Source organism: Drosophila ananassae, chromosome 2L, assembly GCF_017639315.1.
Source record: "Drosophila ananassae strain 14024-0371.13 chromosome 2L, ASM1763931v2, whole genome shotgun sequence".
Lineage (NCBI taxonomy): Eukaryota > Metazoa > Arthropoda > Insecta > Diptera > Drosophilidae > Drosophila > Drosophila ananassae.
Genome location: NC_057927.1, coordinates 6,262,944 through 6,282,683, shown reverse-complemented (window position 1 = coordinate 6,282,683; position 19,740 = coordinate 6,262,944). Strand labels below are relative to the sequence as shown.

Sequence of the window (19,740 nt, the reverse complement as noted above, 5' to 3'; positions counted from 1 at the left end):
TAGAACAACAGAAATTATCTCAACCATCGTCCGTCATTCCAGGCCGTTAGGTTTTGCTGGAAAATGGAGATGAAAACCTCTGATGAGGTGAGATGCGGTAGGTGGTTGGGCGGTTGGTGCTCCTAAAAGGTCGAATTGCCGGGAAAACAGTATACGTATACGTACGTATACCGACGCAGTCGCGAGTTTGCCTCCACCGACAACAAAATGAAATGAAGTGAAATGAAATCAAAGGCATCCATCGTTGATGGCGGCAGCAGAAGCCAACGCATACACCCTCACATGCTAAATCGCGGCACCGGGGGATTCCGGCCAGGAAAATGACTTACGCTTGAAAAAATTAATGGCAAGCTATTGTAAAAATATAATGTGTGGATCACTTCTAAATAAACCATTAAAAAATGTATACTTTCTATATATTCTTAAACTACATTTTTTAATAAAAACTTTTAACTTTAAATCAAAAACTTAAAAAACTTGAAATGTTTCCCGTGTAGATGTTCTGCCCTTTCTGTTTTAGAAGAGCCAGTCTGCACATCCTTGCCACCAGATGATGTTTACACTTGAGCTGCAGCATTGGCAAACACAATCTACATGCCACAGACCCCCCACGAAGCTATTCCCCCATCCGTCCGCACCCCTTGCACCAATACTCCCTCACGATTTGTGCGTTTGTTGTGTGTGCTCACTTGCCCCAAAAGAAACTGCGGTGGTTTCTGCGGAACGAAAGCCGCTGCTTTCGATCCAAGTTGTTTGCCGTGGCCCAAACCAAAAACTGAGTTAGCCTGACTTTGTGGTTCTCCCCCTGGTTTTTCTATGTGAAGGAATACATGCCAGGACATATACTCATATACCCCAGGGAGTGGATAAGTGCGGTTAGTGCGGAAAAGCGTGGGGAGTGATGGCGAACGATGTCATAACCGTAAGCCCAAGTTGATCCTGCATCGATTAGTCGGGCAGGAAGCGAGTCACTCATACCGGATGCTCGTCCACAAAATCCTGCCACAAAGTTGCGAGCACAAATCGCAACAAGGACAGCGTCGTTCAGGACACAGGATTCGGGGCCCTGGGGCCACGCACTACCAACCATTCATCTCTCAACAGGTAACATGGAAAATCCAGCGATTGATGAGCACACTGAAAGAAACTGAGGTTTATTAAAGTCTAAGGGCTGAACCAAAAGATAATAAATTATTTCAAAGCCATTGCTATTTTCGTGCAGTGCATTTGGTGGATTTGGCAAGGAGGTGTGCGTGAGTTAGGTGGCCGAATGAAACGCCCCACTTGGAAAAGCAATTGAGGGAACAACGAGCTTAACAAGCTGCCAGTATGCCATCGGCTCTTTTTTCTTGAGGCATGGGGGCAGTTGGCACTTCAATTGAACACATTAATGTGTCACTTTTGTCGGCTCCCGGAGCTACCTTTTGGTGCGTTAGGAATGCCATAAATCAACACCCCGACTATAGCCATTTCCATCGCAAAATTTGCCCAATCGGATTCGCATTGCCATGGAGAGGTATCGATTAGCCAGGACTAACCTTCGGATTTGGTGGCAAGTTACTAGTGTTGCATCAACGGAACAAAGTCAAGAAAGGCAGCGTGGTGAGTGCGGAATGGACAGCCGCCTCTCCTTGGGTCCTTAAATTTATGAACTTGACTTTCGGTTAGCTAACAACCATCGGCCCACCCCAAAACATCCTTATTCACCTTCCTAGCCTTCCCAGCCCTCGTCATCGGTTCCGGCCAGACACGAAACGGGTATGAAAAGGTTTGCATGACTGCAGGAAATTACCATAATTTCAATTTAAGAAATTAAACGAATTCCGTTCTGAGCTGAAAAGAAAGCAATCGGGCAGCCGAAAGAGCAGCCAGGATTCAAGGAGCCCAGGAGCTGAAGATTTCCCGAATCAGGATTTTGAGAAATTCGTACTCACATGGTAGCTCTCTAGATGCAGCTTTATAGAGAATCGATATAAAAATCATTTAAGGTATTCCGCTCAAGATTCGGATGATTTTTAGCAAAGATATAGTCTCCGATATGGGCCATACAGTCGGCCCCATACATTTTCCCACATTTGAAGGGGAGCATCCGGAAAATGGGACAAAAAATCCAAAAAATAATTTGTTTCCAGATTTTGATGCAGATTTGTGGCGAATCGATATACAATTCATTTAAGGTATTCCGCTCAAGAATCGGATGAGTTTTGGCAAAGATATAGCCTTCGATGTGGGCCATTAAGTCCGTCCCATACATTTTCCCACATTTGAAGGGGAGCATCCGGAAAATGGTACAAAAAATCTAAAAAATAATTTGTTTCTAGATTTTGATGCAGATTTGTGGGGAATCGATATACAAATCGTTTAAGGTATTCCGCTCAAGAATCGGCTGAGTTTCGGCAAAGATATAGCCCCCGATGTGGGCCATATAGTCGGTCCCATACATTTTCCCACATTTGAGGGGGAACCTCCAGAAAATGGGACAAAAAATCTGAAAAATAATTTGTTTCTAGATTTTGATGCAGGTTTGTGGGGAATCGATATACAAATCGTTTAAGGTAATCCGCTCAAGAATCGGATAAGTTTAGGCAAAGATATAGCCTCCGATGTGGGCCATGTAGTCGGTCCCATACATTTTCCCACATTTGAAGGGGAGCCTCCAGAAAATGGGACAAAAAATCTAAAAAATAATTTGTTTCTAGATTTTGATGCAGGTTTGTGGGGAATCGATATACAAATCGTTTAAGGTATTCCGCTCAAGAATCGGATGAGTTTTGGCAAAGATATAGCCTCCGATGTGGGCCATATAGTCGGTCCCATACATTTTCCCACATTTGAGGGGGAGCCTCCAGAAAATGGGACAAAAAATCTAAAAAATAATTTGTTTCTAGATTTTGATGCATATTTGTGGGGAATCGATATATAAATCGTTTAAGGTATTCCGCTCAAAAATCGGCTGAGTTTCGGCAAAAATACAGCCTCCGATGTGGGCCATATAGTCGGTCCCATAAATTTTCCCACATTTGAAGGGGAGCCTCCAGAAAATGGGACAAAAAATCTATAAAATAATTTGTTTTTAGATTTTGATGCAGGTTTGTGGGGAATCGATATACAAATCGTTTAAGGTATTCCGCTCAAGAATCGGATGAGTTTTGGCAAAGATATAGCCCCCGATGTGGGCCATATAGTCGGTCCCATACATTTTCCCACATTTGAAGGGGAGCCTCCAGAAAATGGGACAAAAAATCTATAAAATAATTTGTTTCTAGATTTTGATGCAGATTTGTGGGGAATCGATATACAAATCGTTTAAGGTATTCCGCTCAAAAATCGGCTGAGTTTCGGCAAAGATACAGCCTCCGATGTGGGCCTTATAGTCGGTCCCATACATTTTCCCACATTTGAAGGGGAGCCTCCAGAAAATGGGACAAAAAATCTAAAAAATAATTTGTTTTTAGATTTTGATGCAGGTTTGTGGGGAATCGATATACAAATCGTTTAAGGTAATCCGCTCAAGAATCGGATAAGTTTAGGCAAAGATATAGCCTCCGATGTGGGCCATATAGTCGGTCCCATACTTTTTCCCACAATTGAAGGGGAGCCTCCAGAAAATGGGACAAAAAATCTATAAAATAATTTGTTTCTAGATTTTGATGCAGATTTGTGGGGAATCGATATACAAATCGTTTAAGGTAATCCGCTCAAGAATCGGATAAGTTTAGTCAAAGATATAGCCTCCGATGTGGGCCATATAGTCGGTCCGATGCATTTTCCCACATTTGAGGAGGAGCCTCCAGAAAATGGGACAAAAAATCTAAAAAATAATTTGTTTCTAGATTTTGATGCAGATTTGTGGGGAATCGATATACAAATCGTTTAAGGTATTCCGCTCAAGAATCGGATAAGTTTAGGCAAAGATATAGCCTCCGATGTGGGCCATATAGTCGGTCCGATGCATTTTCCCACATTTGAGGAGGAGCCTCCAGAAAATGGGACAAAAAATCTAAAAAATAATTTGTTTCTAGATTTTGAGGCAGATTTGTGGGGAATCGATATACAAATCGTTTAAGGTATTCCGCTCAAGAATCGGATAAGTTTTGGCAAAGATATAGCCTCCGATGTGGGCCTTATAGTCGGTCCGATGCATTTTCTCACTTTTGAAGGGGAGCCCTTAGAAAATGTCACAAAAAACTTTTTTGTTTCTAGATTTTAATGCTGATTTTTGGGAATTCGATATAAAAATCAGCATGATGTGGTCGAGAGACGCCTCCTCAACCGCACAAGCTTTGGAAAGTCCGCCGAAAGTGTGAAATGGTGTGGTGAGTTTTGAATGTTGAAAACAAAAATACATGTTTGCTTGAAACCTCCGTACGGGAAAAACAAAACTTCATCTTCGAATATTTAAGTTTATTTTGAAAACTACCTTTTTGATTAAGTTACACGTACGTTTTAAACTAATTTATTTTATATTGTATAAATAAGGAATCACATTTGTAACCGTATAAAAAAATACGTTTCATTAAAACCTTTAGTTATTTTGTTTCTTTATCTTTCTATTTATAAGTACTAAACTTATTAAACTAATCTATGTAATGTAAGAAAATCAATTCTGTTTAAAAAGTTTCTTATGTTTTTTTTTTTGAATGACAAACTTCTCACATTCTTAAACTTAATATGTTTATAGCCCCAAGGGAGAAACAAAACTTTCAAGTCATAAAAAAAACGTTTTTCAAGTTCGATAAATATTTTTAAGTTTTGACATAACAGTGCACTAACAGCACTTTAAAAATGTACTTGTCAACTCTGTGACCTTCCAGTGCAACTCTAATTACTCCACCTGTCAAACGAAGCATTTCTTCGAAGAATCGCAACCAAAAGCTGAAGAGGGCAACGAGGAAGATGAGTCGCCGGCGACAATGGAATCCCATGTTCCAGGTGGCCAAATGTGAGATGTGCCCCAACCAGGTGGACGACATTGTTACCGGTTTGTGTGTCCGCTGCTTCTCCATTTGGGCCACCGAGAAGCCGCGGCTAATTAACACGTGCTTCAATTACAAGCATGTAAGGGCCGCAATTGTGAGTGCCTGCCAGGAGCATTCGAGACACCGAAACATGCACTCCACCTTCCTTCACGCCATCGAGAGGGAAAAATACCGTCGACGGCTGAAGGTAGAACTCTTTCAGAGGGTTCGCGCCCAGTTCCAGAACAATGTCCTCCTGGAGGCGTTCACCGACCAGGAACCGCGACCTTTTCATATCGAGGATGACTACTACAATGTGCCAGAAATATACGATCGAGATTTTATACTTTTTCAACACCAAGTCGATATGCTAGAGGATATGATTGGTTATAACAAGGCCCTAGAGGATCTAAATAACAATTATTTTTACTATCGTAAAAGCTATACTGTGATCAAATAAAATTATACCGATATTTTTTTTACTCTGTTGTTTCTTTTTCATTGAATATAATTAAATCCGAAAATAAATAAAACCACTCTGGAAGGAAGGAATCTCATCCTCTATAGGCTCTAGCCAATTGCTGGTCAGAGCCTCGGTGTGAATATTGAAATGCGAGGCTGATGTCTCGTAATTGCTGCTCTTGGCTTTTGGTATCATAAATTACCCAAATCTAAGCCAAAAACGGTAAAAGTCGAAAGCAATTGAACAAATGTGATTGCCGGGTCATCAATGCCTGGCCAGGGTTTCCATACCCATATCCATTCCCATTGTCCATCAAGGCCATCAAGGCCGACTGTCGACTGTCTCCGGGGGGCACATGGACATTTTGCTAATGAAAATGTTTATTCAAATTTACGTCAATGGATGTGTTTACAGGAATGACCATCAATCTACATAAATAAGGCATGTGTGTATGCTTGTATTGTTCTTTGCCCCGACATTGTTCAACAATTTGTTTAATGAGAAAACTAATAAATCAAATGCACCTTCAATTACCATCAAACTCAATGTGGAGGGATCTGCTGTAGGTGCTTTTGGATCGATGGATCGATTTCACATCAAGTTGAATGGAATTTTTAAAGGTTAAGCCGGAATTTAGACAGCCGTCAGTACCGCGCATCCTATACCCCAAATTTCACTCCTCCTCTTATTTGACCTAAACCTAATATCCTGCCATCGATGATACCAAATCCCTGAAACATTAACCTCATAGCTCTAGTAATGGAGCACGAGGATGTCCGAGTTGCGAGGAGATTTTCCGGCTTGTTGCTAAGTGGCACAGGATGAGAGGCCGACAAAGGACATTACTCAAGTGCAACAGCTTTCAAATAAACATAAATTGAACATGCTGTGCCAGCCAAAGGACGGGACACGATGGGGCATCCTGGGTACACTGGGTACTGGGTACCGAGTACTGGGTGCATGCCGCCTGGTGTCGTAATTAAAGGCAGTCGCGAGTATAACGAAGAGAAATGCGACTGCCACAGGGCAAGGCAAAAAAAAAAATACGGAGAAAAAAAAACCGAGAAGAGGATGCGCTTCTAATTTATTTGTTTTTCTCACTTGACTTTTATTTACACGTGCATTGGCATGTGAGTGGCGTTCAGAGGGGAGGATATGGGGGTTTGGCCACGGGTTTCAGGTTTTCAGGTTTTTGGGAAAAGCTATTGCAGCATCGTGCCGCCGTTTGTTACCTTTGTTTGTGAAAGTTCTCCGTGCGCCGTTCGCCGTTCGCCGTTCGCCTTTCGGGCCAGGGCAGAGTGCCAAATTGGCCTAATGGCGTTAATGCGAATACGAGTCGAGACTAAGCCAACGACAATCCACAAAAGCAAAGGTCGTTTACACAGCTCCACATTCACGTTTCACGTTCCAGTTTCCATCCTTATCCAGAAATGCAACCTGCACCCATAGATACGGATATAAAGTGCTCAGGGTGGATGCCGGAGAAGAGCACCCATTAAGCTCCACCACCGCCCCCACATCCTGGCAATGCAAATCAAAGCACTTAAAAAGTTGAGCAATTTGGCAAGGAATCTGCCAAGGCAGTCCGAGAACATTCCAACGGAAAATGGCAAAATATGTTTTGGACTCTCCTCGCATCATTAAAGTTTTCATTTCGAAGCAATTTGATTATTCATGATATATCGAAAAATAATAAGACCATGGCAATAATCGAGTCAAAACTCCAAAGCAACCCTGATTGTGTCAGACAAGCGTTTGCCAATTAGCATCATTCTTTCCTCGTCAGCTTTCGAGCCATTTGGTTTCGGTTTTCCAATAGTTCCCCTCAATGGCTCCGTTTTCAACTTGCTCCAGATGCCAGGTCCGAACCCGGAAATTGGTCAAGGATCCCCAGACTTTAAAACTAATCTACATCTGCCCGGTAAGTGAAAAATGCTACAAAAAGTAACCTTTGTCTACCATTAGCTTTTTGTTCCGCCAGAAATGCTTCAAGTCCAAGGAATACAAAGATTCCCTCAAAAAAATAAAAACGCCGGAACAACCAAAATTGGAAAAGGAAAAAGTCAAGCCCCGCATGAAAATAACTCCACCTGTAATGCAAACAGTGGTCATAAATGGAAAAAAATATATTGCCATAAGTGAATCAGCTGATGACGATTAGTTTTTTGGTGGACATGCTTTTAATTTTTTTTTTTTTACATTTGTTAATATACATACAAATCCATGAATAAATTAACTTATTATACGATAACCTTGATGTTTTTGTTAATTCACTAGACTTCAAAACGAATATTTAATTGTAAGAAAGTTTTATACAATTATACAAAAAATCAAACATGTTTATATGCTCAATATTAGGAGCATTCGGAATCGGTCATCAAGCTGGCATCCCTGCGTCCGCACGGATCTCTCTTCGCCAGCGGCAGTATCGATGGAACTATGGCTCTCGATCAGAAGTAAGTTACTATCCGATCATTTGAATGAAAAACTTCAAAAAACTATAATTTTAGCGAACACAAAGATGGACCCGTGGTGGACATGCATGCCCACGACCAGGTAAAAGTGTCATCGAATTGTGGCCACAGGAACAAGCGGTGAAAAACACATATGCTGGAATCAACGCTTCCAGCCGAGACGCTTGCCGAGATCAAACACCCGGCAGACTCCTGGATCCGTAAGGTGGCATGTCATCCAACTGAGAGAGAAGAAATACGATAACACAATATCGTATATGAAAGAGAAGATAATAAAAGAAAACAAAATGGCTGCTTTAATAGGCCATAAGCACACGTCTCAATAAGCGTGAGTAGTTAAAAAAAAACAAATGTGTACCGTTAACAAAGGGCTTTAAGTACCCCTAGGGCTAGTATTAAAAATACCATTAAAAAAAAATTTAAAAAACTAATATAAACGTTGAAAATTTAGCTAGTTTCCCGTCCCGAGTAAACCCTTATATTTTACGTTGTTGCCACTTTTGTTGCACAGGATGTGCGTGATGCGACGGTATTTGTTTATTTCCCATTTCCCTATCCGTTTTGGATTGAAAGCGCTGCAGTTGCAATTTTTGTGCCCCACCCACACCCACTGCGTAACCCGATGCGATGCGGGTCCGAAAGGCGTAAACCACAAAAGTGAACCGCCCCCGCACCACCCTTCCTATTACCATTTCACATTACCCCTTGCCTTGTGGCATGTGCGTGATTTTCAAACATTTCCAGGACGCTCATAAAACTTTTAATGGAATTTCCATAATCATGTTTAAAGTTGCAAAGGACCCTGGCAAGTTTTTGGTTTTATTAGTATTGATTAAAAATCGGGACTTTTTCCATGGCAGTGGCATTAATGCCAGAGAATATTCAACTTTTGCTATAAAATTAATCAATTTTAAAATGAAATTGAGAATGAAACCAGAACGTATTTATAGGAATACCTTATTTCTTATACCTTATACCTATTTGTGTCACACTTGCGGTGCTGTGAGTGTTAAATTAGCATTAATTTAAAATCGGATTCAGCGATCCGCGATTAGACATTCGAACGATTAGTTACCGTCCCGCCGACAACCAGAACACACCGAAAAGCACAATGCTGGCCTCCATACTGAATACCTTGGAGAGGGAACCCGCGGATCCTGTGCGGCTGCCTCTCCTCACCAGCCAGAGGCCCCTCCTGATCCTCCTGGGCAGCTATTTGCTGTTCATCAAGGTTATCGGGCCGAAAATAATGGAGAATCGGAAGCCATTCGATTTGCGAGGTGCGATCAGAATCTACAACTTAACGCAGATCGTTTACAATCTCCTTATGTTTTCATTTGTAAGTATGGTATTAAAACTATATTAAAAATTTTTTAAAAATAATTAAATATTTTAACCCACAGGCTGTCTATTTTATGCTGGGACCTGCCAACTACAACTTTAAGTGCATCCAAAACTTACCCCTTGAACACGCCTACAAGGACTGGGAACGTTGGCTCTGCTATTCGTATTTCCTCAACAAAATCCTGGATCTGTTGGAAACAATCTTCTTCGTCCTGCGCAAGAAGTACCGCCAAATATCCTTTCTGCACGTCTTTCATCATGTTTACATGATCTATTTCAGTTACCTGTATTTGTGGTATTACGGTTATGGCGGACACGGTTTCTTCATGTGCTTCTTCAACGTTATAGTGCATATTGTAATGTATACGTATTACTATCAAGCCGCCAAGGACGCGAAGGCGAATCTGTGGTGGAAGAAGTACATCACCGTTGTCCAGTTGGTTCAGTTCGGGATCATAATGTGCCACAGTTTGTACACTTTAATGCAACCCGATTGCCCCTCGGCGCAGTTTTCGGCCAAAGCCTCCGGTTCAGTCTCTATTTTCTTTTTCCTTCTGTTTAGTAATTTCTACATAAATGCATATATTTTGCCAAACAAAAAAGCCAACAAAAAGGTCCAGTAAATAAAATAATTAACTCATTAATTTAATTTGAAAGTCTAATTATTCGAAAATGTGTTTGTGGGGCACAAAGTACCTACTTGGTATTCAAAACAATTCAAAACAATTGTTAAAATTTTATGGTTTAATTGTGCTATTGTATTTCATGTTTATGAGACTATTATGTATTAAATTTTTTACAAATTTATTCTTCCTATGTAGAGGATTTATTTTTAAAACAAAACACCCATCGTAGACAAAAATAGCAAAATAACAAAAATAAAAAACCAAAGTTGTGGCTTGGAGAAAAGCTACACAATGCACGTTTAATGTCATTTAAAACGGCAATTACTCAGCACGCTCTCCGGCGCTGTTTTGGCCGGCGGAATAGGATACCGCCAAATGGGAACAACCCCACCCCAATCCACCATTGCCCCAAACCAGTGGTGCACTTGACTGTGGCTTCGCTTTAATGTCACTGCATGGCCGCAATTATTCAGAGGCACTTCGACTCTGATTCCCCGCATGCGATTCCCATGCAAATGCAAAATACGGGAGGGCAGAGGGTCATAAGAGGCAGGCAGGAGGGCACACGGGTGACCCATCCGGTGCCATAAATCTCAGGAACCGGCCTAGCAAGGGTCTTATATTCTAATTAAATGGAGCCTGGTCAGGCGGTGAGTTGGCAGTGCCGAAACATGGAACATTCAGATCACGTGCTACCCGATAGCCTCCAACTCCTCCTCGTATCCTTGCCACAATGGAAAGTGCTAGTGTAAATGCCGAGATGTGACTCGTGGGATGCATTCCGGAACGCCAGATCCTTGACCTCCACTGGGCTGCATTTGAATAAAGTGTCGATGCATTTGAATTGGTATTTTATTCATTCGGTGCATATGCAAATTCAAGGACTACACTCGAAAAATAATTGAGTCGTGGTAATCTTAAGGATTTAGAAACGCTAATTGATGGCTAAGACATTAATTAAACTGATAAACTAAAAAATGTATATATATTTTACCAATTAAGTAGTAAGTAAAGTATATTTCCCAGAGTGCATTGTGACAAGAGTTCTTGGGGGGAAGCCACAAATTATAGTTCAAAGGTGACTTGTTTGACTAATTACCTGGTAATTTCGCAAAGCTTCGGCCAATTATTTCAATTGTATGGAGTACAAATTTATGGATCAAGAGTCCTGCTGCCTATTATTTGACCTTAATGAAAATAATTCGATTATTTTAGACAATTAAGGGCAAGCGGCACAAAACGGAAATTATTATATTACTGGTTCACTTGTTATTTACTTTAATATTGGCTTTAATTAAAATAAAACAATTAAGGATTCGTAATTGGGTGAAATATTTCGAGTAATCACATTTATAGTACACTCCTGTGAATATCCTGCGCATACAGGACGATGGCCGGTGAAATAAATTTTGCCAATCTTTCAGTCGGAAAATTCGATCTACTCGTCCTTCTGTCTGTTTTATTTTTTTCTGTCTTGTTTTTTGTTTGGTTTTTTCCTTTCTTTGTTTTCCTGTCCTGTGCCATGTTGCACGTGCCACATGCAGCCAAAAAGCCATTTGTCGGTGCGAAATTGCAAGAAATTTTACTTATAAAGCCAAGTCATTTTCCACTAACTATCCACGGACCAAGGAATTACTTTTTATTAAGGGTTGGGTTGGTAAATAATGGCGGGGGCAAGTGCCTACTGGGGGCAAGTGGGATGTGGCAAGGTGTCGGCCATTGCAAATTGAGTCATTTTTCATTCAGGCGCTGGATTACATCGAAAGTAAAAGCCAAAAGGGCCAAAGGAAGTGCAGTCCAAGGCCTCAATGTGTCACAATTCCAGGACCATAATTGGGTCAAAGAATTTGTCCTTTATTGTGCCGTTGTCACTTGACCGTTGAATAAGAAGGATTATGCCGGCCCCGTTTATATTGGATTATATGGAGGGACAGGTGCATTAACATTATCCTGGAAAAAGGCTAAGGACATAAAACCAACGATTTATAATGCCAAAGGAACAACCTTTTGGTATGTATGTTTGCCTGCCACATTTTGTTAGGCAAATTACGAGACATAAAAATTGCTTCTCATTATGGTAAAGTTAATATTTCATGGGCAATTTACCGAGATTGAAACCGACACACTTCAAAAACTGCGAACATAAGCACAACCAAAAAAACACACACACAGTCTATACACACTCCTCCGCCGCACACACTCCCACGCACTCTGGTGTATAATTACGGTTGCCGATTTCCATTGGCAGAGGTCCTTCGTCCTTTCTTCATACAATTTTAAACTCAATTAAAAGTTTCTCGCATTAGACATACTTGTGCCAAAAGAGCGAAACACTGCCGCCCCCGTCCATACCCCATGCCACATGCCCCATGCCGCATGCCGCATAGATTTCGACCTCCATATGTGATTAAATTCTAAAAAGAAAGGGGAGGCGGGCTTGGTGGGCTTGGTGGGCTTGGTGGGGTACAACTCAAATGACATTCGCATTAGTTGTCATTTAAAATGCGAGTGGATACCATCTAAATGACTTGACATGTGCTGTGGGTAGGATCCACAAGCTGTGGGTAGGAGCCTGGCTGCAATCCTGTGAACTAGCAGGTGAGTCCAATTGGAGTCAACAGGCCATTGACATACATTGATACGCTCCTTGGGCTCAGTGACTCCAAGGATATGGACGAAAAATTTAAGTGGGGCAAGAAAATGTCTTTGACAATTTCACAAGGATTTTATTAAGAAATTTTATTAACTTGACAACTTATACTAAAAAGGACATACAATTATACCCCCTTTAACTGTCTTTATTAAAATATTAAAATCGACGTCTGGTTTCATATCCCTGGGAATGTGTTTTTTATTTTATTTGAAAAAACCGCGACCGCAGGTAATACCCACGAGCGTTGAGTGTCGGGTGTCCTTTTTGGCCCGGCGGCTGTCCTGAATGCGAATTGTGAATGGGCCGCGGTCGCATGAATAATGAAAGCAAATCGGAAAGAGGCAAAACGGCAAAAAGTTAAATGCCTCTAATTACAGAAAATGAAGCAAATGACGAAAAATTGCGCAAAACAAAAGAGACAAATAATAACATGGCCAAAATGGCCGACGCCGAGCGGACCACCACACACATACACCCTCATCATCTAGGCCAGGAGCAACCACCCACCCACTTGGAGGAGCACCAGCACATCCAAGCACATCCTCGAGCGAAGAGGAAAGCACGCACAAGGAAAGATAGGAAAGGGAACTGCAAGGAGGGGCTGGGCGACGTGAATTACCAACAACGGGCGAATCAAGAAAAGCATGTGCGCGGCATAATTACGAAGCAATTAGACGAAATTATTATTGAGGTCAGCGGGCTGGGACGGACGGGACGGACGGTGGCTTGTATCGGGCGGGCATCAGGCCCCCGAGAACATATGGCCAGTGCCCTTCAACCCCCTCCTCCGCCACCACCTTACCGCCCTCTTCACTGGGAGAAAGGGATGCGAATACGCCATTATCATTTAACGCCGGAGAGGCGAGGCGAGGACGAAGAGGCGGCATAATGCCCCCTAAATGGGGGACCACAAAGCGCAGACCAGAACAATACTCAAAGGAGCTAGTGCGAAAACAGAAAACAAGCAAAAAATCTAGACAAGCTATGCAAGGACTATGCCAGGACTATGGGTATCACATAGGATACTTTACAAGTACTTATTCAAATGGTAATCTAATAATTAATAAAAATGATTCACCCCCTATTTTATCAAATTTATTTCAACAGTGTAGTTATAATTTTCATGACAAAATAATGTCATCACCAAAACATGCTGGCTGTGGATTATTTGTTTGCACAGCTGCCACTGGGAAATGGAATTCAACTATGGAATGGCTATGAAATGGCGTGAAGACTTTCAATTACCCGACTATGAACTTGGCACGTGTGGATTTGCATTCAGTTCTTAGCAGAAAAGTTCTCGCTGCGGAAACGCATTCGATGCCAAAGCTAAATGCTCGGGAAGATCGCGTGTTTCGAAGTTCAATGCTTGGGCATTGAATGAAGCAGTCAAAACATGGCGCAAAATGACAATGACAAACAGCCGAAACAGCCAAAGTCACTACTACTCAACTACCAACTACCAAAGCGTTGGCCTAAAGGGGCTGTCGGCAAGGGGGCGTGGGTGCGACCTTAATATTCCCTTGGCAGCAGCCAAAGGCCTTGCATGCATGTTGATGGCTGCCAGGATTTCTCGAAATATTGCAGTGTGTCAGCTGAGCAGGTTCATGGGTCAAAGCCATTCTATTTTCCTCTGACAATCAAACTATTACACACGAATTCCTATATTTAAATATAAATTCAAATTATTTTATGTAACGGTCTACAGAGCTGCCAGACTGTTTTTTATAAATCGTCCCAACCTGTGGATGAAAATAATGTTACTAAATAGAGCGCACATTTCAAATATATTTGCAAAAACACATATCCTAGCTTGTATAAGAGTTGAAAATATATCTTATCTTTTTATAATTTAAAAAAATTTGTCGTTTCCAAACATCAACGATAAATATTATCGATAAATCGAAATATCGTTTGCTCAAGGGAAATTTAGGGGAAATTTTCAGATAACAGTAAGAAAATACCGAATGCAGATGGCGCTGCGGTAGACTATTAAAATACCAGAAAGCAGATGGCTCTCGGATTAATAGTCTCCTAATTTTTTAATATTTTCGCCTAAAAATCGCGTAAAATTTGTGTCTAGTGCAATTAGCTTCTGTGAAGCGTGCCTTGGAGCATCGAAAAATCGCTTTTCGAGCTGCGAAAGCATAGAAAGAGAGCCCAAAGTGGAACTGCGAAAAAGACTTTTTGCTTTGTTGTACTCATTGACAATGAGAGAGCGAGACGGCAGCTTCCCAGTGTGTCTCTAACCAAAAAAAAAAACAAAACAAAGGGGAAACAAAGGATAGAAACCCCGAAAAAGACACACATACACGCGCGTACACTTGCAATAAGCGTGCAGCAGACAGACATACGGAAACAAATGGAGTGCCCCGGAGTCCGGAAATAGAAGAAATCCACGGATAAGACACTCTGATCCAGTGCCCAGTGCCTTCCGCGATCCCAATAGTGAAGGGAACGAAAACTCGTCGTAAAAACCCCGTGCATGTGTGTGTGTGGTATTGCTTGTGTGTGTATGCGTGTGCATATGGGGTTGGAAAACCGTGAAAAGTCATCGTCTCAAGCGTAAAACTCACTCACCGGGATCAGGGACTAAATAAAGAGACAATGCCGAGTGCCTCGTTCACCTCATCGCGCACCTACGTGCGCCGCTCCCGTCGGAAAGGAGCCAACCGGATCGCCATGCCCAACCGGCCGTCGGGCAACATAATGGATCCCATGCTGCAGCAGAATGTATCCGCCGCGGCCGGAGCCGGGTCTGGACCCAGCACATCTGGTGCCAGCGGTTCCAGCAATGCCACCTCCTCCTCCAGCAGCAGCAGCAGCAGTGCGGCAGCCGGAACTGCGGCAGCGGCTCCACCTGCCCCTGCCGTCGCCTCAGGTTCATCGGAATACTTCGACAGTGGGCAAGGGAGCAGTAGCAATGCCAGTGCTGGTGCTGCAGCAGGAGCAAGCTCCTCGGGATTGGCAGCCATTGTTTATAACGCCCTTCAAATGATGGACACCACGGAGAATTCGGGCGCCGGCAGCAGTGGAGCAGCCAGTTCCACCCCGCCAGTTTCATCATCTTCCAAGTCCACCTGCGCCACAGCCACTGCCGGATCTAGTACGGCGTCCACCTCCGCAGCCGCTGCCGCAGCAGCAGCAGCAGCTTCTTCGGCAGTTTCTGCCTCCAGTAGTCACCAGAGCCCGTACGACTTGCGCCGCAAGATCTCCTCCAGCAGCCATGAGCAGTGGGGGAGCTCCTCCTCGACAGCCGTGCTCGTCGGGCCCTCGAGCAGTTCACCGCCGCTGGTGAATCCCGGCGCCTCGCCCTCTAGCTCCTCGTCGTCCTCCTCAACGTCGTCGTCATCGTCCGGATCCTCGTCGTCGTCTAGCTCCAGCTCCTCGGCCTCATCGGCCAATGTTCAGGCGCCATCGACTAGTGCCACCTTCCCCGTGAACAACGCTCCCACCACTGGAGCCACCCTGGCGCAGCCGCCAAATGTTCACAGCTCAGTGCCGCAACAGCACTGCGGGGCCCTGCCCGTGGGAGCTGCCATCGAGGACAATAACTACATGCTGCCCGCCCGAAAGCGGTCTCGCCGCCTCTACACCCAGAGCGGGGAAATGGGTGCCACGGCCGGTGGGGCGTCGGGTGAGGCTTCCGGAGCAGGTACATCGGCAGCTGGAAGCGCAGGATGTGCCCCAACGGCGGCCCAGTACCTTCAGTACGAGCTGCCCGACGAGGTGTTGCTGGCCATATTCTCCTACCTGATGGAGCAGGACCTGTGCCGCCTGGCGCTCGTCTGCAAGCGATTCAATACCATTGCCAACGACACCGAGCTGTGGAAGAGGCTCTATCAGTCCGTCTTTGAGTACGACCTGCCGCTCTTCAACCCAGAGTTGTGCAAGTTCGTCTTCGAGAAGCCAGAGGAGTCGGAGTACGCCAATCCGTGGAAGGAGAGCTTCCGGCAGCTTTACCGTGGCGTGCATGTCCGTCCGGGCTACCAAGAGCGCCGCAGCTCCGGTCGCAGCATCGTCTTTTTCAACACTATCCAGGCGGCTCTGGACTACCCAGAAGATCGGGCTGCCGCTGGAGCCTTCGCATCGGCCGGTGCTGGCGCCGGCAATGTGTCTGCTGGGCTTTCGAATACCAGTGCCTCTGCTGGTAGCAACGGATCTGGTGGCGGAGCCAGTGTTAATGCGCTTGTCAACATCTACGAGGAGCAAGTAGCCCCCACCGAGCATCCCGGACCGCTGATATTCCTCCACGCCGGCCACTACAAGGGGGAGTATCTGTTCATTGATTCTGATGTGGCACTCGTTGGAGCTGCTCCCGGCAACGTGGCAGAGTCCGTGATCCTTGAAAGGGAGGCCGGCTCCACGGTGATGTTCGTGGAAGGGGCCAAGTACGCATACGTGGGCTACCTAACTCTCAAGTTCTCGCCGGAAGTAACCTCGACGGTGTCGCATCACAAGCACTACTGCCTGGACATTGGCGAGAACTGCTCGCCCACTGTGGACAATTGCATCATCCGATCCACCTCGGTGGTGGGTGCAGCTGTGTGCGTGGGCGGCGTGAACGCCAATCCTGTCATCCGGAACTGCGACATAAGCGACTGCGAGAACGTGGGCCTCTATGTCACCGACTACGCCCAAGGCACCTACGAGCACAATGAGATTAGTCGGAATGCCCTGGCCGGTATTTGGGTGAAGAACTTCGCCAGCCCCATTATGCGGGAGAACCACATCCACCACGGTCGGGACGTGGGTATATTCACCTTTGAAAATGGAATGGTGAGTAGCTCTCCGGATTTAAAAATAGTATTTTATTCTTATGCATTCCTAAACGAAATCTGGTTCATGTTTCTAGGGCTACTTTGAGAAGAATGACATCCACAACAATCGTATTGCCGGCTTCGAAGTCAAGGCCGGAGCCAATCCCACTGTCGTAAAGTGCGAAATCCATCATGGACAGACCGGCGGCATCTACGTTCATGAGAATGGGCTCGGTCAGTTCATTGAAAATCGGATTCATTCGAATAATTTTGCAGGTAAGGGAGTTGCTTGCAAAAGCCATAAACTTTTAATAAAAAAAACAACTTTTTTATCTTTAAGGTGTGTGGATAACATCCAACAGTAACCCAACCATCCGCAAAAATGAAATATACAACGGCCACCAGGGCGGAGTATACATATTTGGGGAGGGTCGCGGACTGATCGAGCACAACAACATATACGGCAATGCGCTAGCCGGGATTCAGATCCGCACCAACAGCGATCCTATTGTAAGGCACAACAAGATTCACCATGGCCAGCACGGCGGGATCTATGTGCACGAGAAGGGCCAGGGACTGATTGAAGAGAACGAAGTGTATTCCAATACGCTGGCTGGTGTGTGGATCACGACGGGCAGCACGCCGGTGTTGCGGCGCAATCGTATCCACTCGGGCAAGCAGGTTGGTGTCTATTTCTACGACAACGGACACGGCAAGCTCGAGGACAACGACATCTTCAATCACCTGTACTCCGGTGTGCAGATCCGTACTGGCAGTAATCCTGTGATACGGGGCAACAAGATTTGGGGTGGTCAGAACGGCGGAGTCCTTGTCTACAACGGCGGTCTTGGGCTTCTCGAGCAAAACGAGATCTTCGACAACGCCATGGCGGGAGTGTGGATCAAAACCGACTCGAATCCAACGTTGAAAAGGAACAAGATCTACGATGGCCGGGATGGCGGCATCTGCATCTTCAACGGCGGCAAGGGCATTCTCGAGGAAAATGACATTTTCCGAAACACTCAGGCCGGAGTTCTCATCTCGACGCAGTCTCATCCGATCCTGCGGCGCAATCGCATATACGACGGGCAGGCAGCCGGGGTGGAGATCACCAATAATGCCACTGCCACGCTGGAACATAATCAAATTTTCAAGAACAAGTTTGGTGGCTTGTGCCTGGCCAGCGGTGTCCAGCCAATAACCCGCGGCAACAACATCTTCAACAACGAGGACGAGGTGGAGAAGGCAGTCTCCAGTGGTCAGTGCCTGTACAAGATCAGCAGCTACACCTCCTTCCCCATGCACGACTTCTATCGCTGCCAGACCTGCAACACAACCGACCGCAACGCCATCTGCGTGAACTGCATCAAGAATTGTCATGCTGGCCATGACGTGGAGTTTATACGACACGACCGGTAAGTTTCTCCCAAAAACAGTTGTTCGTTTAATGTAATTTTCATAAAAATAAAATTAGAAATAAAATTTAAACGATTTGCAATTCAAATTTTAGATTCTTTTGCGACTGCGGTGCTGGCACCCTGTCCAATCAGTGTCAACTGCAAGGTGAGCCCACACAGGACACAGACACACTCTATGACTCCGCGGCACCCATGGAATCGCACACTCTAATGGTCAACTAGGGGACCGCAGACAGCATCTGGATCACAATACTACCCTAAGCTATACATATAATATATTAATTTAAGTTTCAAAGGCCAGCTCTCAATTCTCAGTCGCACATCTCACATGTTGCTGTAAATATTCAAAAACAAAAACTAAAAAAAAAAAAACAAACAAACAAAAAAACCAAGAAAAAACAATAATACAATTAATTGTATGTAAATAATAACCAACTATTCTTGCGTTCAAAATTCAACTCAATGTGCAATTTAGTTTAAAAAGAAACTCACACGAAAAATTTACGATTTTTAACTGACCATGGAAAGATGAATTCGTAGAGAAGAAAATTTAAATGTTTTCATTTTCGATTTATGTCACAACGAACGAATAAGCTGAATGGAAGATGATAACCAATTTTATTACACAATGCATTTGTTTATACGACGAAATGTTGTTAACGAAGGAGGAGGATCCTATCGAGAGGTGGATCCTCTCGAGCCCCAGTGAAGAACAATTTTTGTAATTTAGACTAGTAGGGATTTTAAAATTACATCAATTAACATAAAGTTAACATTAAGCCGTAGATATTAAATGAGATATACACAGTTGAGCGTGTGTCATTGTCACGGCCACTGTTGACTAACAACAATTCGAAGAAAGCAATTCTAAGTATTAACAAATTAGATTAGCGGCAGCCAATGCTTCAAACAACTTATGAATTAGTGAAACAACTTAACATTAAAAACTTAACAAAAATAATAACCAAGCGAATATATGCAAATTGTAATGGAAAGCAGCACACGGACAAGATACAAAATCAAAAAAGCCTTTACCACGCGTAA

The 19,740-nt window shown here is 44.0% G+C and overlaps 4 protein-coding genes across 5 annotated transcripts; all 4 read left to right on the top strand.

The window, feature by feature from the left end:
• The first annotated feature begins 4,768 nt into the window (after positions 1 to 4,768).
• On the top strand, positions 4,769 to 5,424 carry LOC6499934. The gene has a single exon (XM_001953566.4). It carries the CDS (start codon positions 4,897 to 4,899, stop codon positions 5,416 to 5,418), a length of 522 nt encoding a protein of 173 aa, XP_001953602.1. The 5' UTR covers positions 4,769 to 4,896; the 3' UTR covers positions 5,419 to 5,424.
• Positions 5,425 to 6,494: 1,070 nt separating this feature from the next.
• Positions 6,495 to 7,672, top strand: LOC6499935. Its single transcript, XM_014910796.3, has 2 exons — positions 6,495 to 7,342; positions 7,403 to 7,672. Exons 1-2 carry the CDS (start codon positions 7,250 to 7,252, stop codon positions 7,580 to 7,582), a joined length of 273 nt encoding a protein of 90 aa, XP_014766282.1. The 5' UTR covers positions 6,495 to 7,249; the 3' UTR covers positions 7,583 to 7,672.
• Positions 7,673 to 8,816: 1,144 nt separating this feature from the next.
• On the top strand, positions 8,817 to 10,041 carry LOC6499936 (elongation of very long chain fatty acids protein F). 2 transcript variants are annotated; one of them, XM_044714346.1, is made up of 3 exons: positions 8,817 to 9,234; positions 9,299 to 9,462; positions 9,520 to 10,032. In XM_044714346.1, the coding sequence occupies exons 1-3, from the start codon at positions 9,007 to 9,009 to the stop codon at positions 9,860 to 9,862; spliced, it is 735 nt and encodes a 244-aa protein (XP_044570281.1). In that variant the 5' UTR covers positions 8,817 to 9,006; the 3' UTR covers positions 9,863 to 10,032. The 2 variants fall into 2 exon arrangements, with proteins under 2 accessions (XP_044570281.1, XP_001953600.1); XM_001953564.4 differs by having other exon boundaries at positions 8,834 to 9,234; positions 9,299 to 10,041.
• Positions 10,042 to 14,470: 4,429 nt separating this feature from the next.
• Positions 14,471 to 19,144, top strand: LOC6499937 (F-box only protein 11). The gene is made up of 4 exons (XM_001953563.4): positions 14,471 to 17,297; positions 17,374 to 17,554; positions 17,619 to 18,693; positions 18,789 to 19,144. Exons 1-4 carry the CDS (start codon positions 15,126 to 15,128, stop codon positions 18,916 to 18,918), a joined length of 3,558 nt encoding a protein of 1,185 aa, XP_001953599.1. The 5' UTR covers positions 14,471 to 15,125; the 3' UTR covers positions 18,919 to 19,144.
• Positions 19,145 to 19,740: the final 596 nt, after the last annotated feature.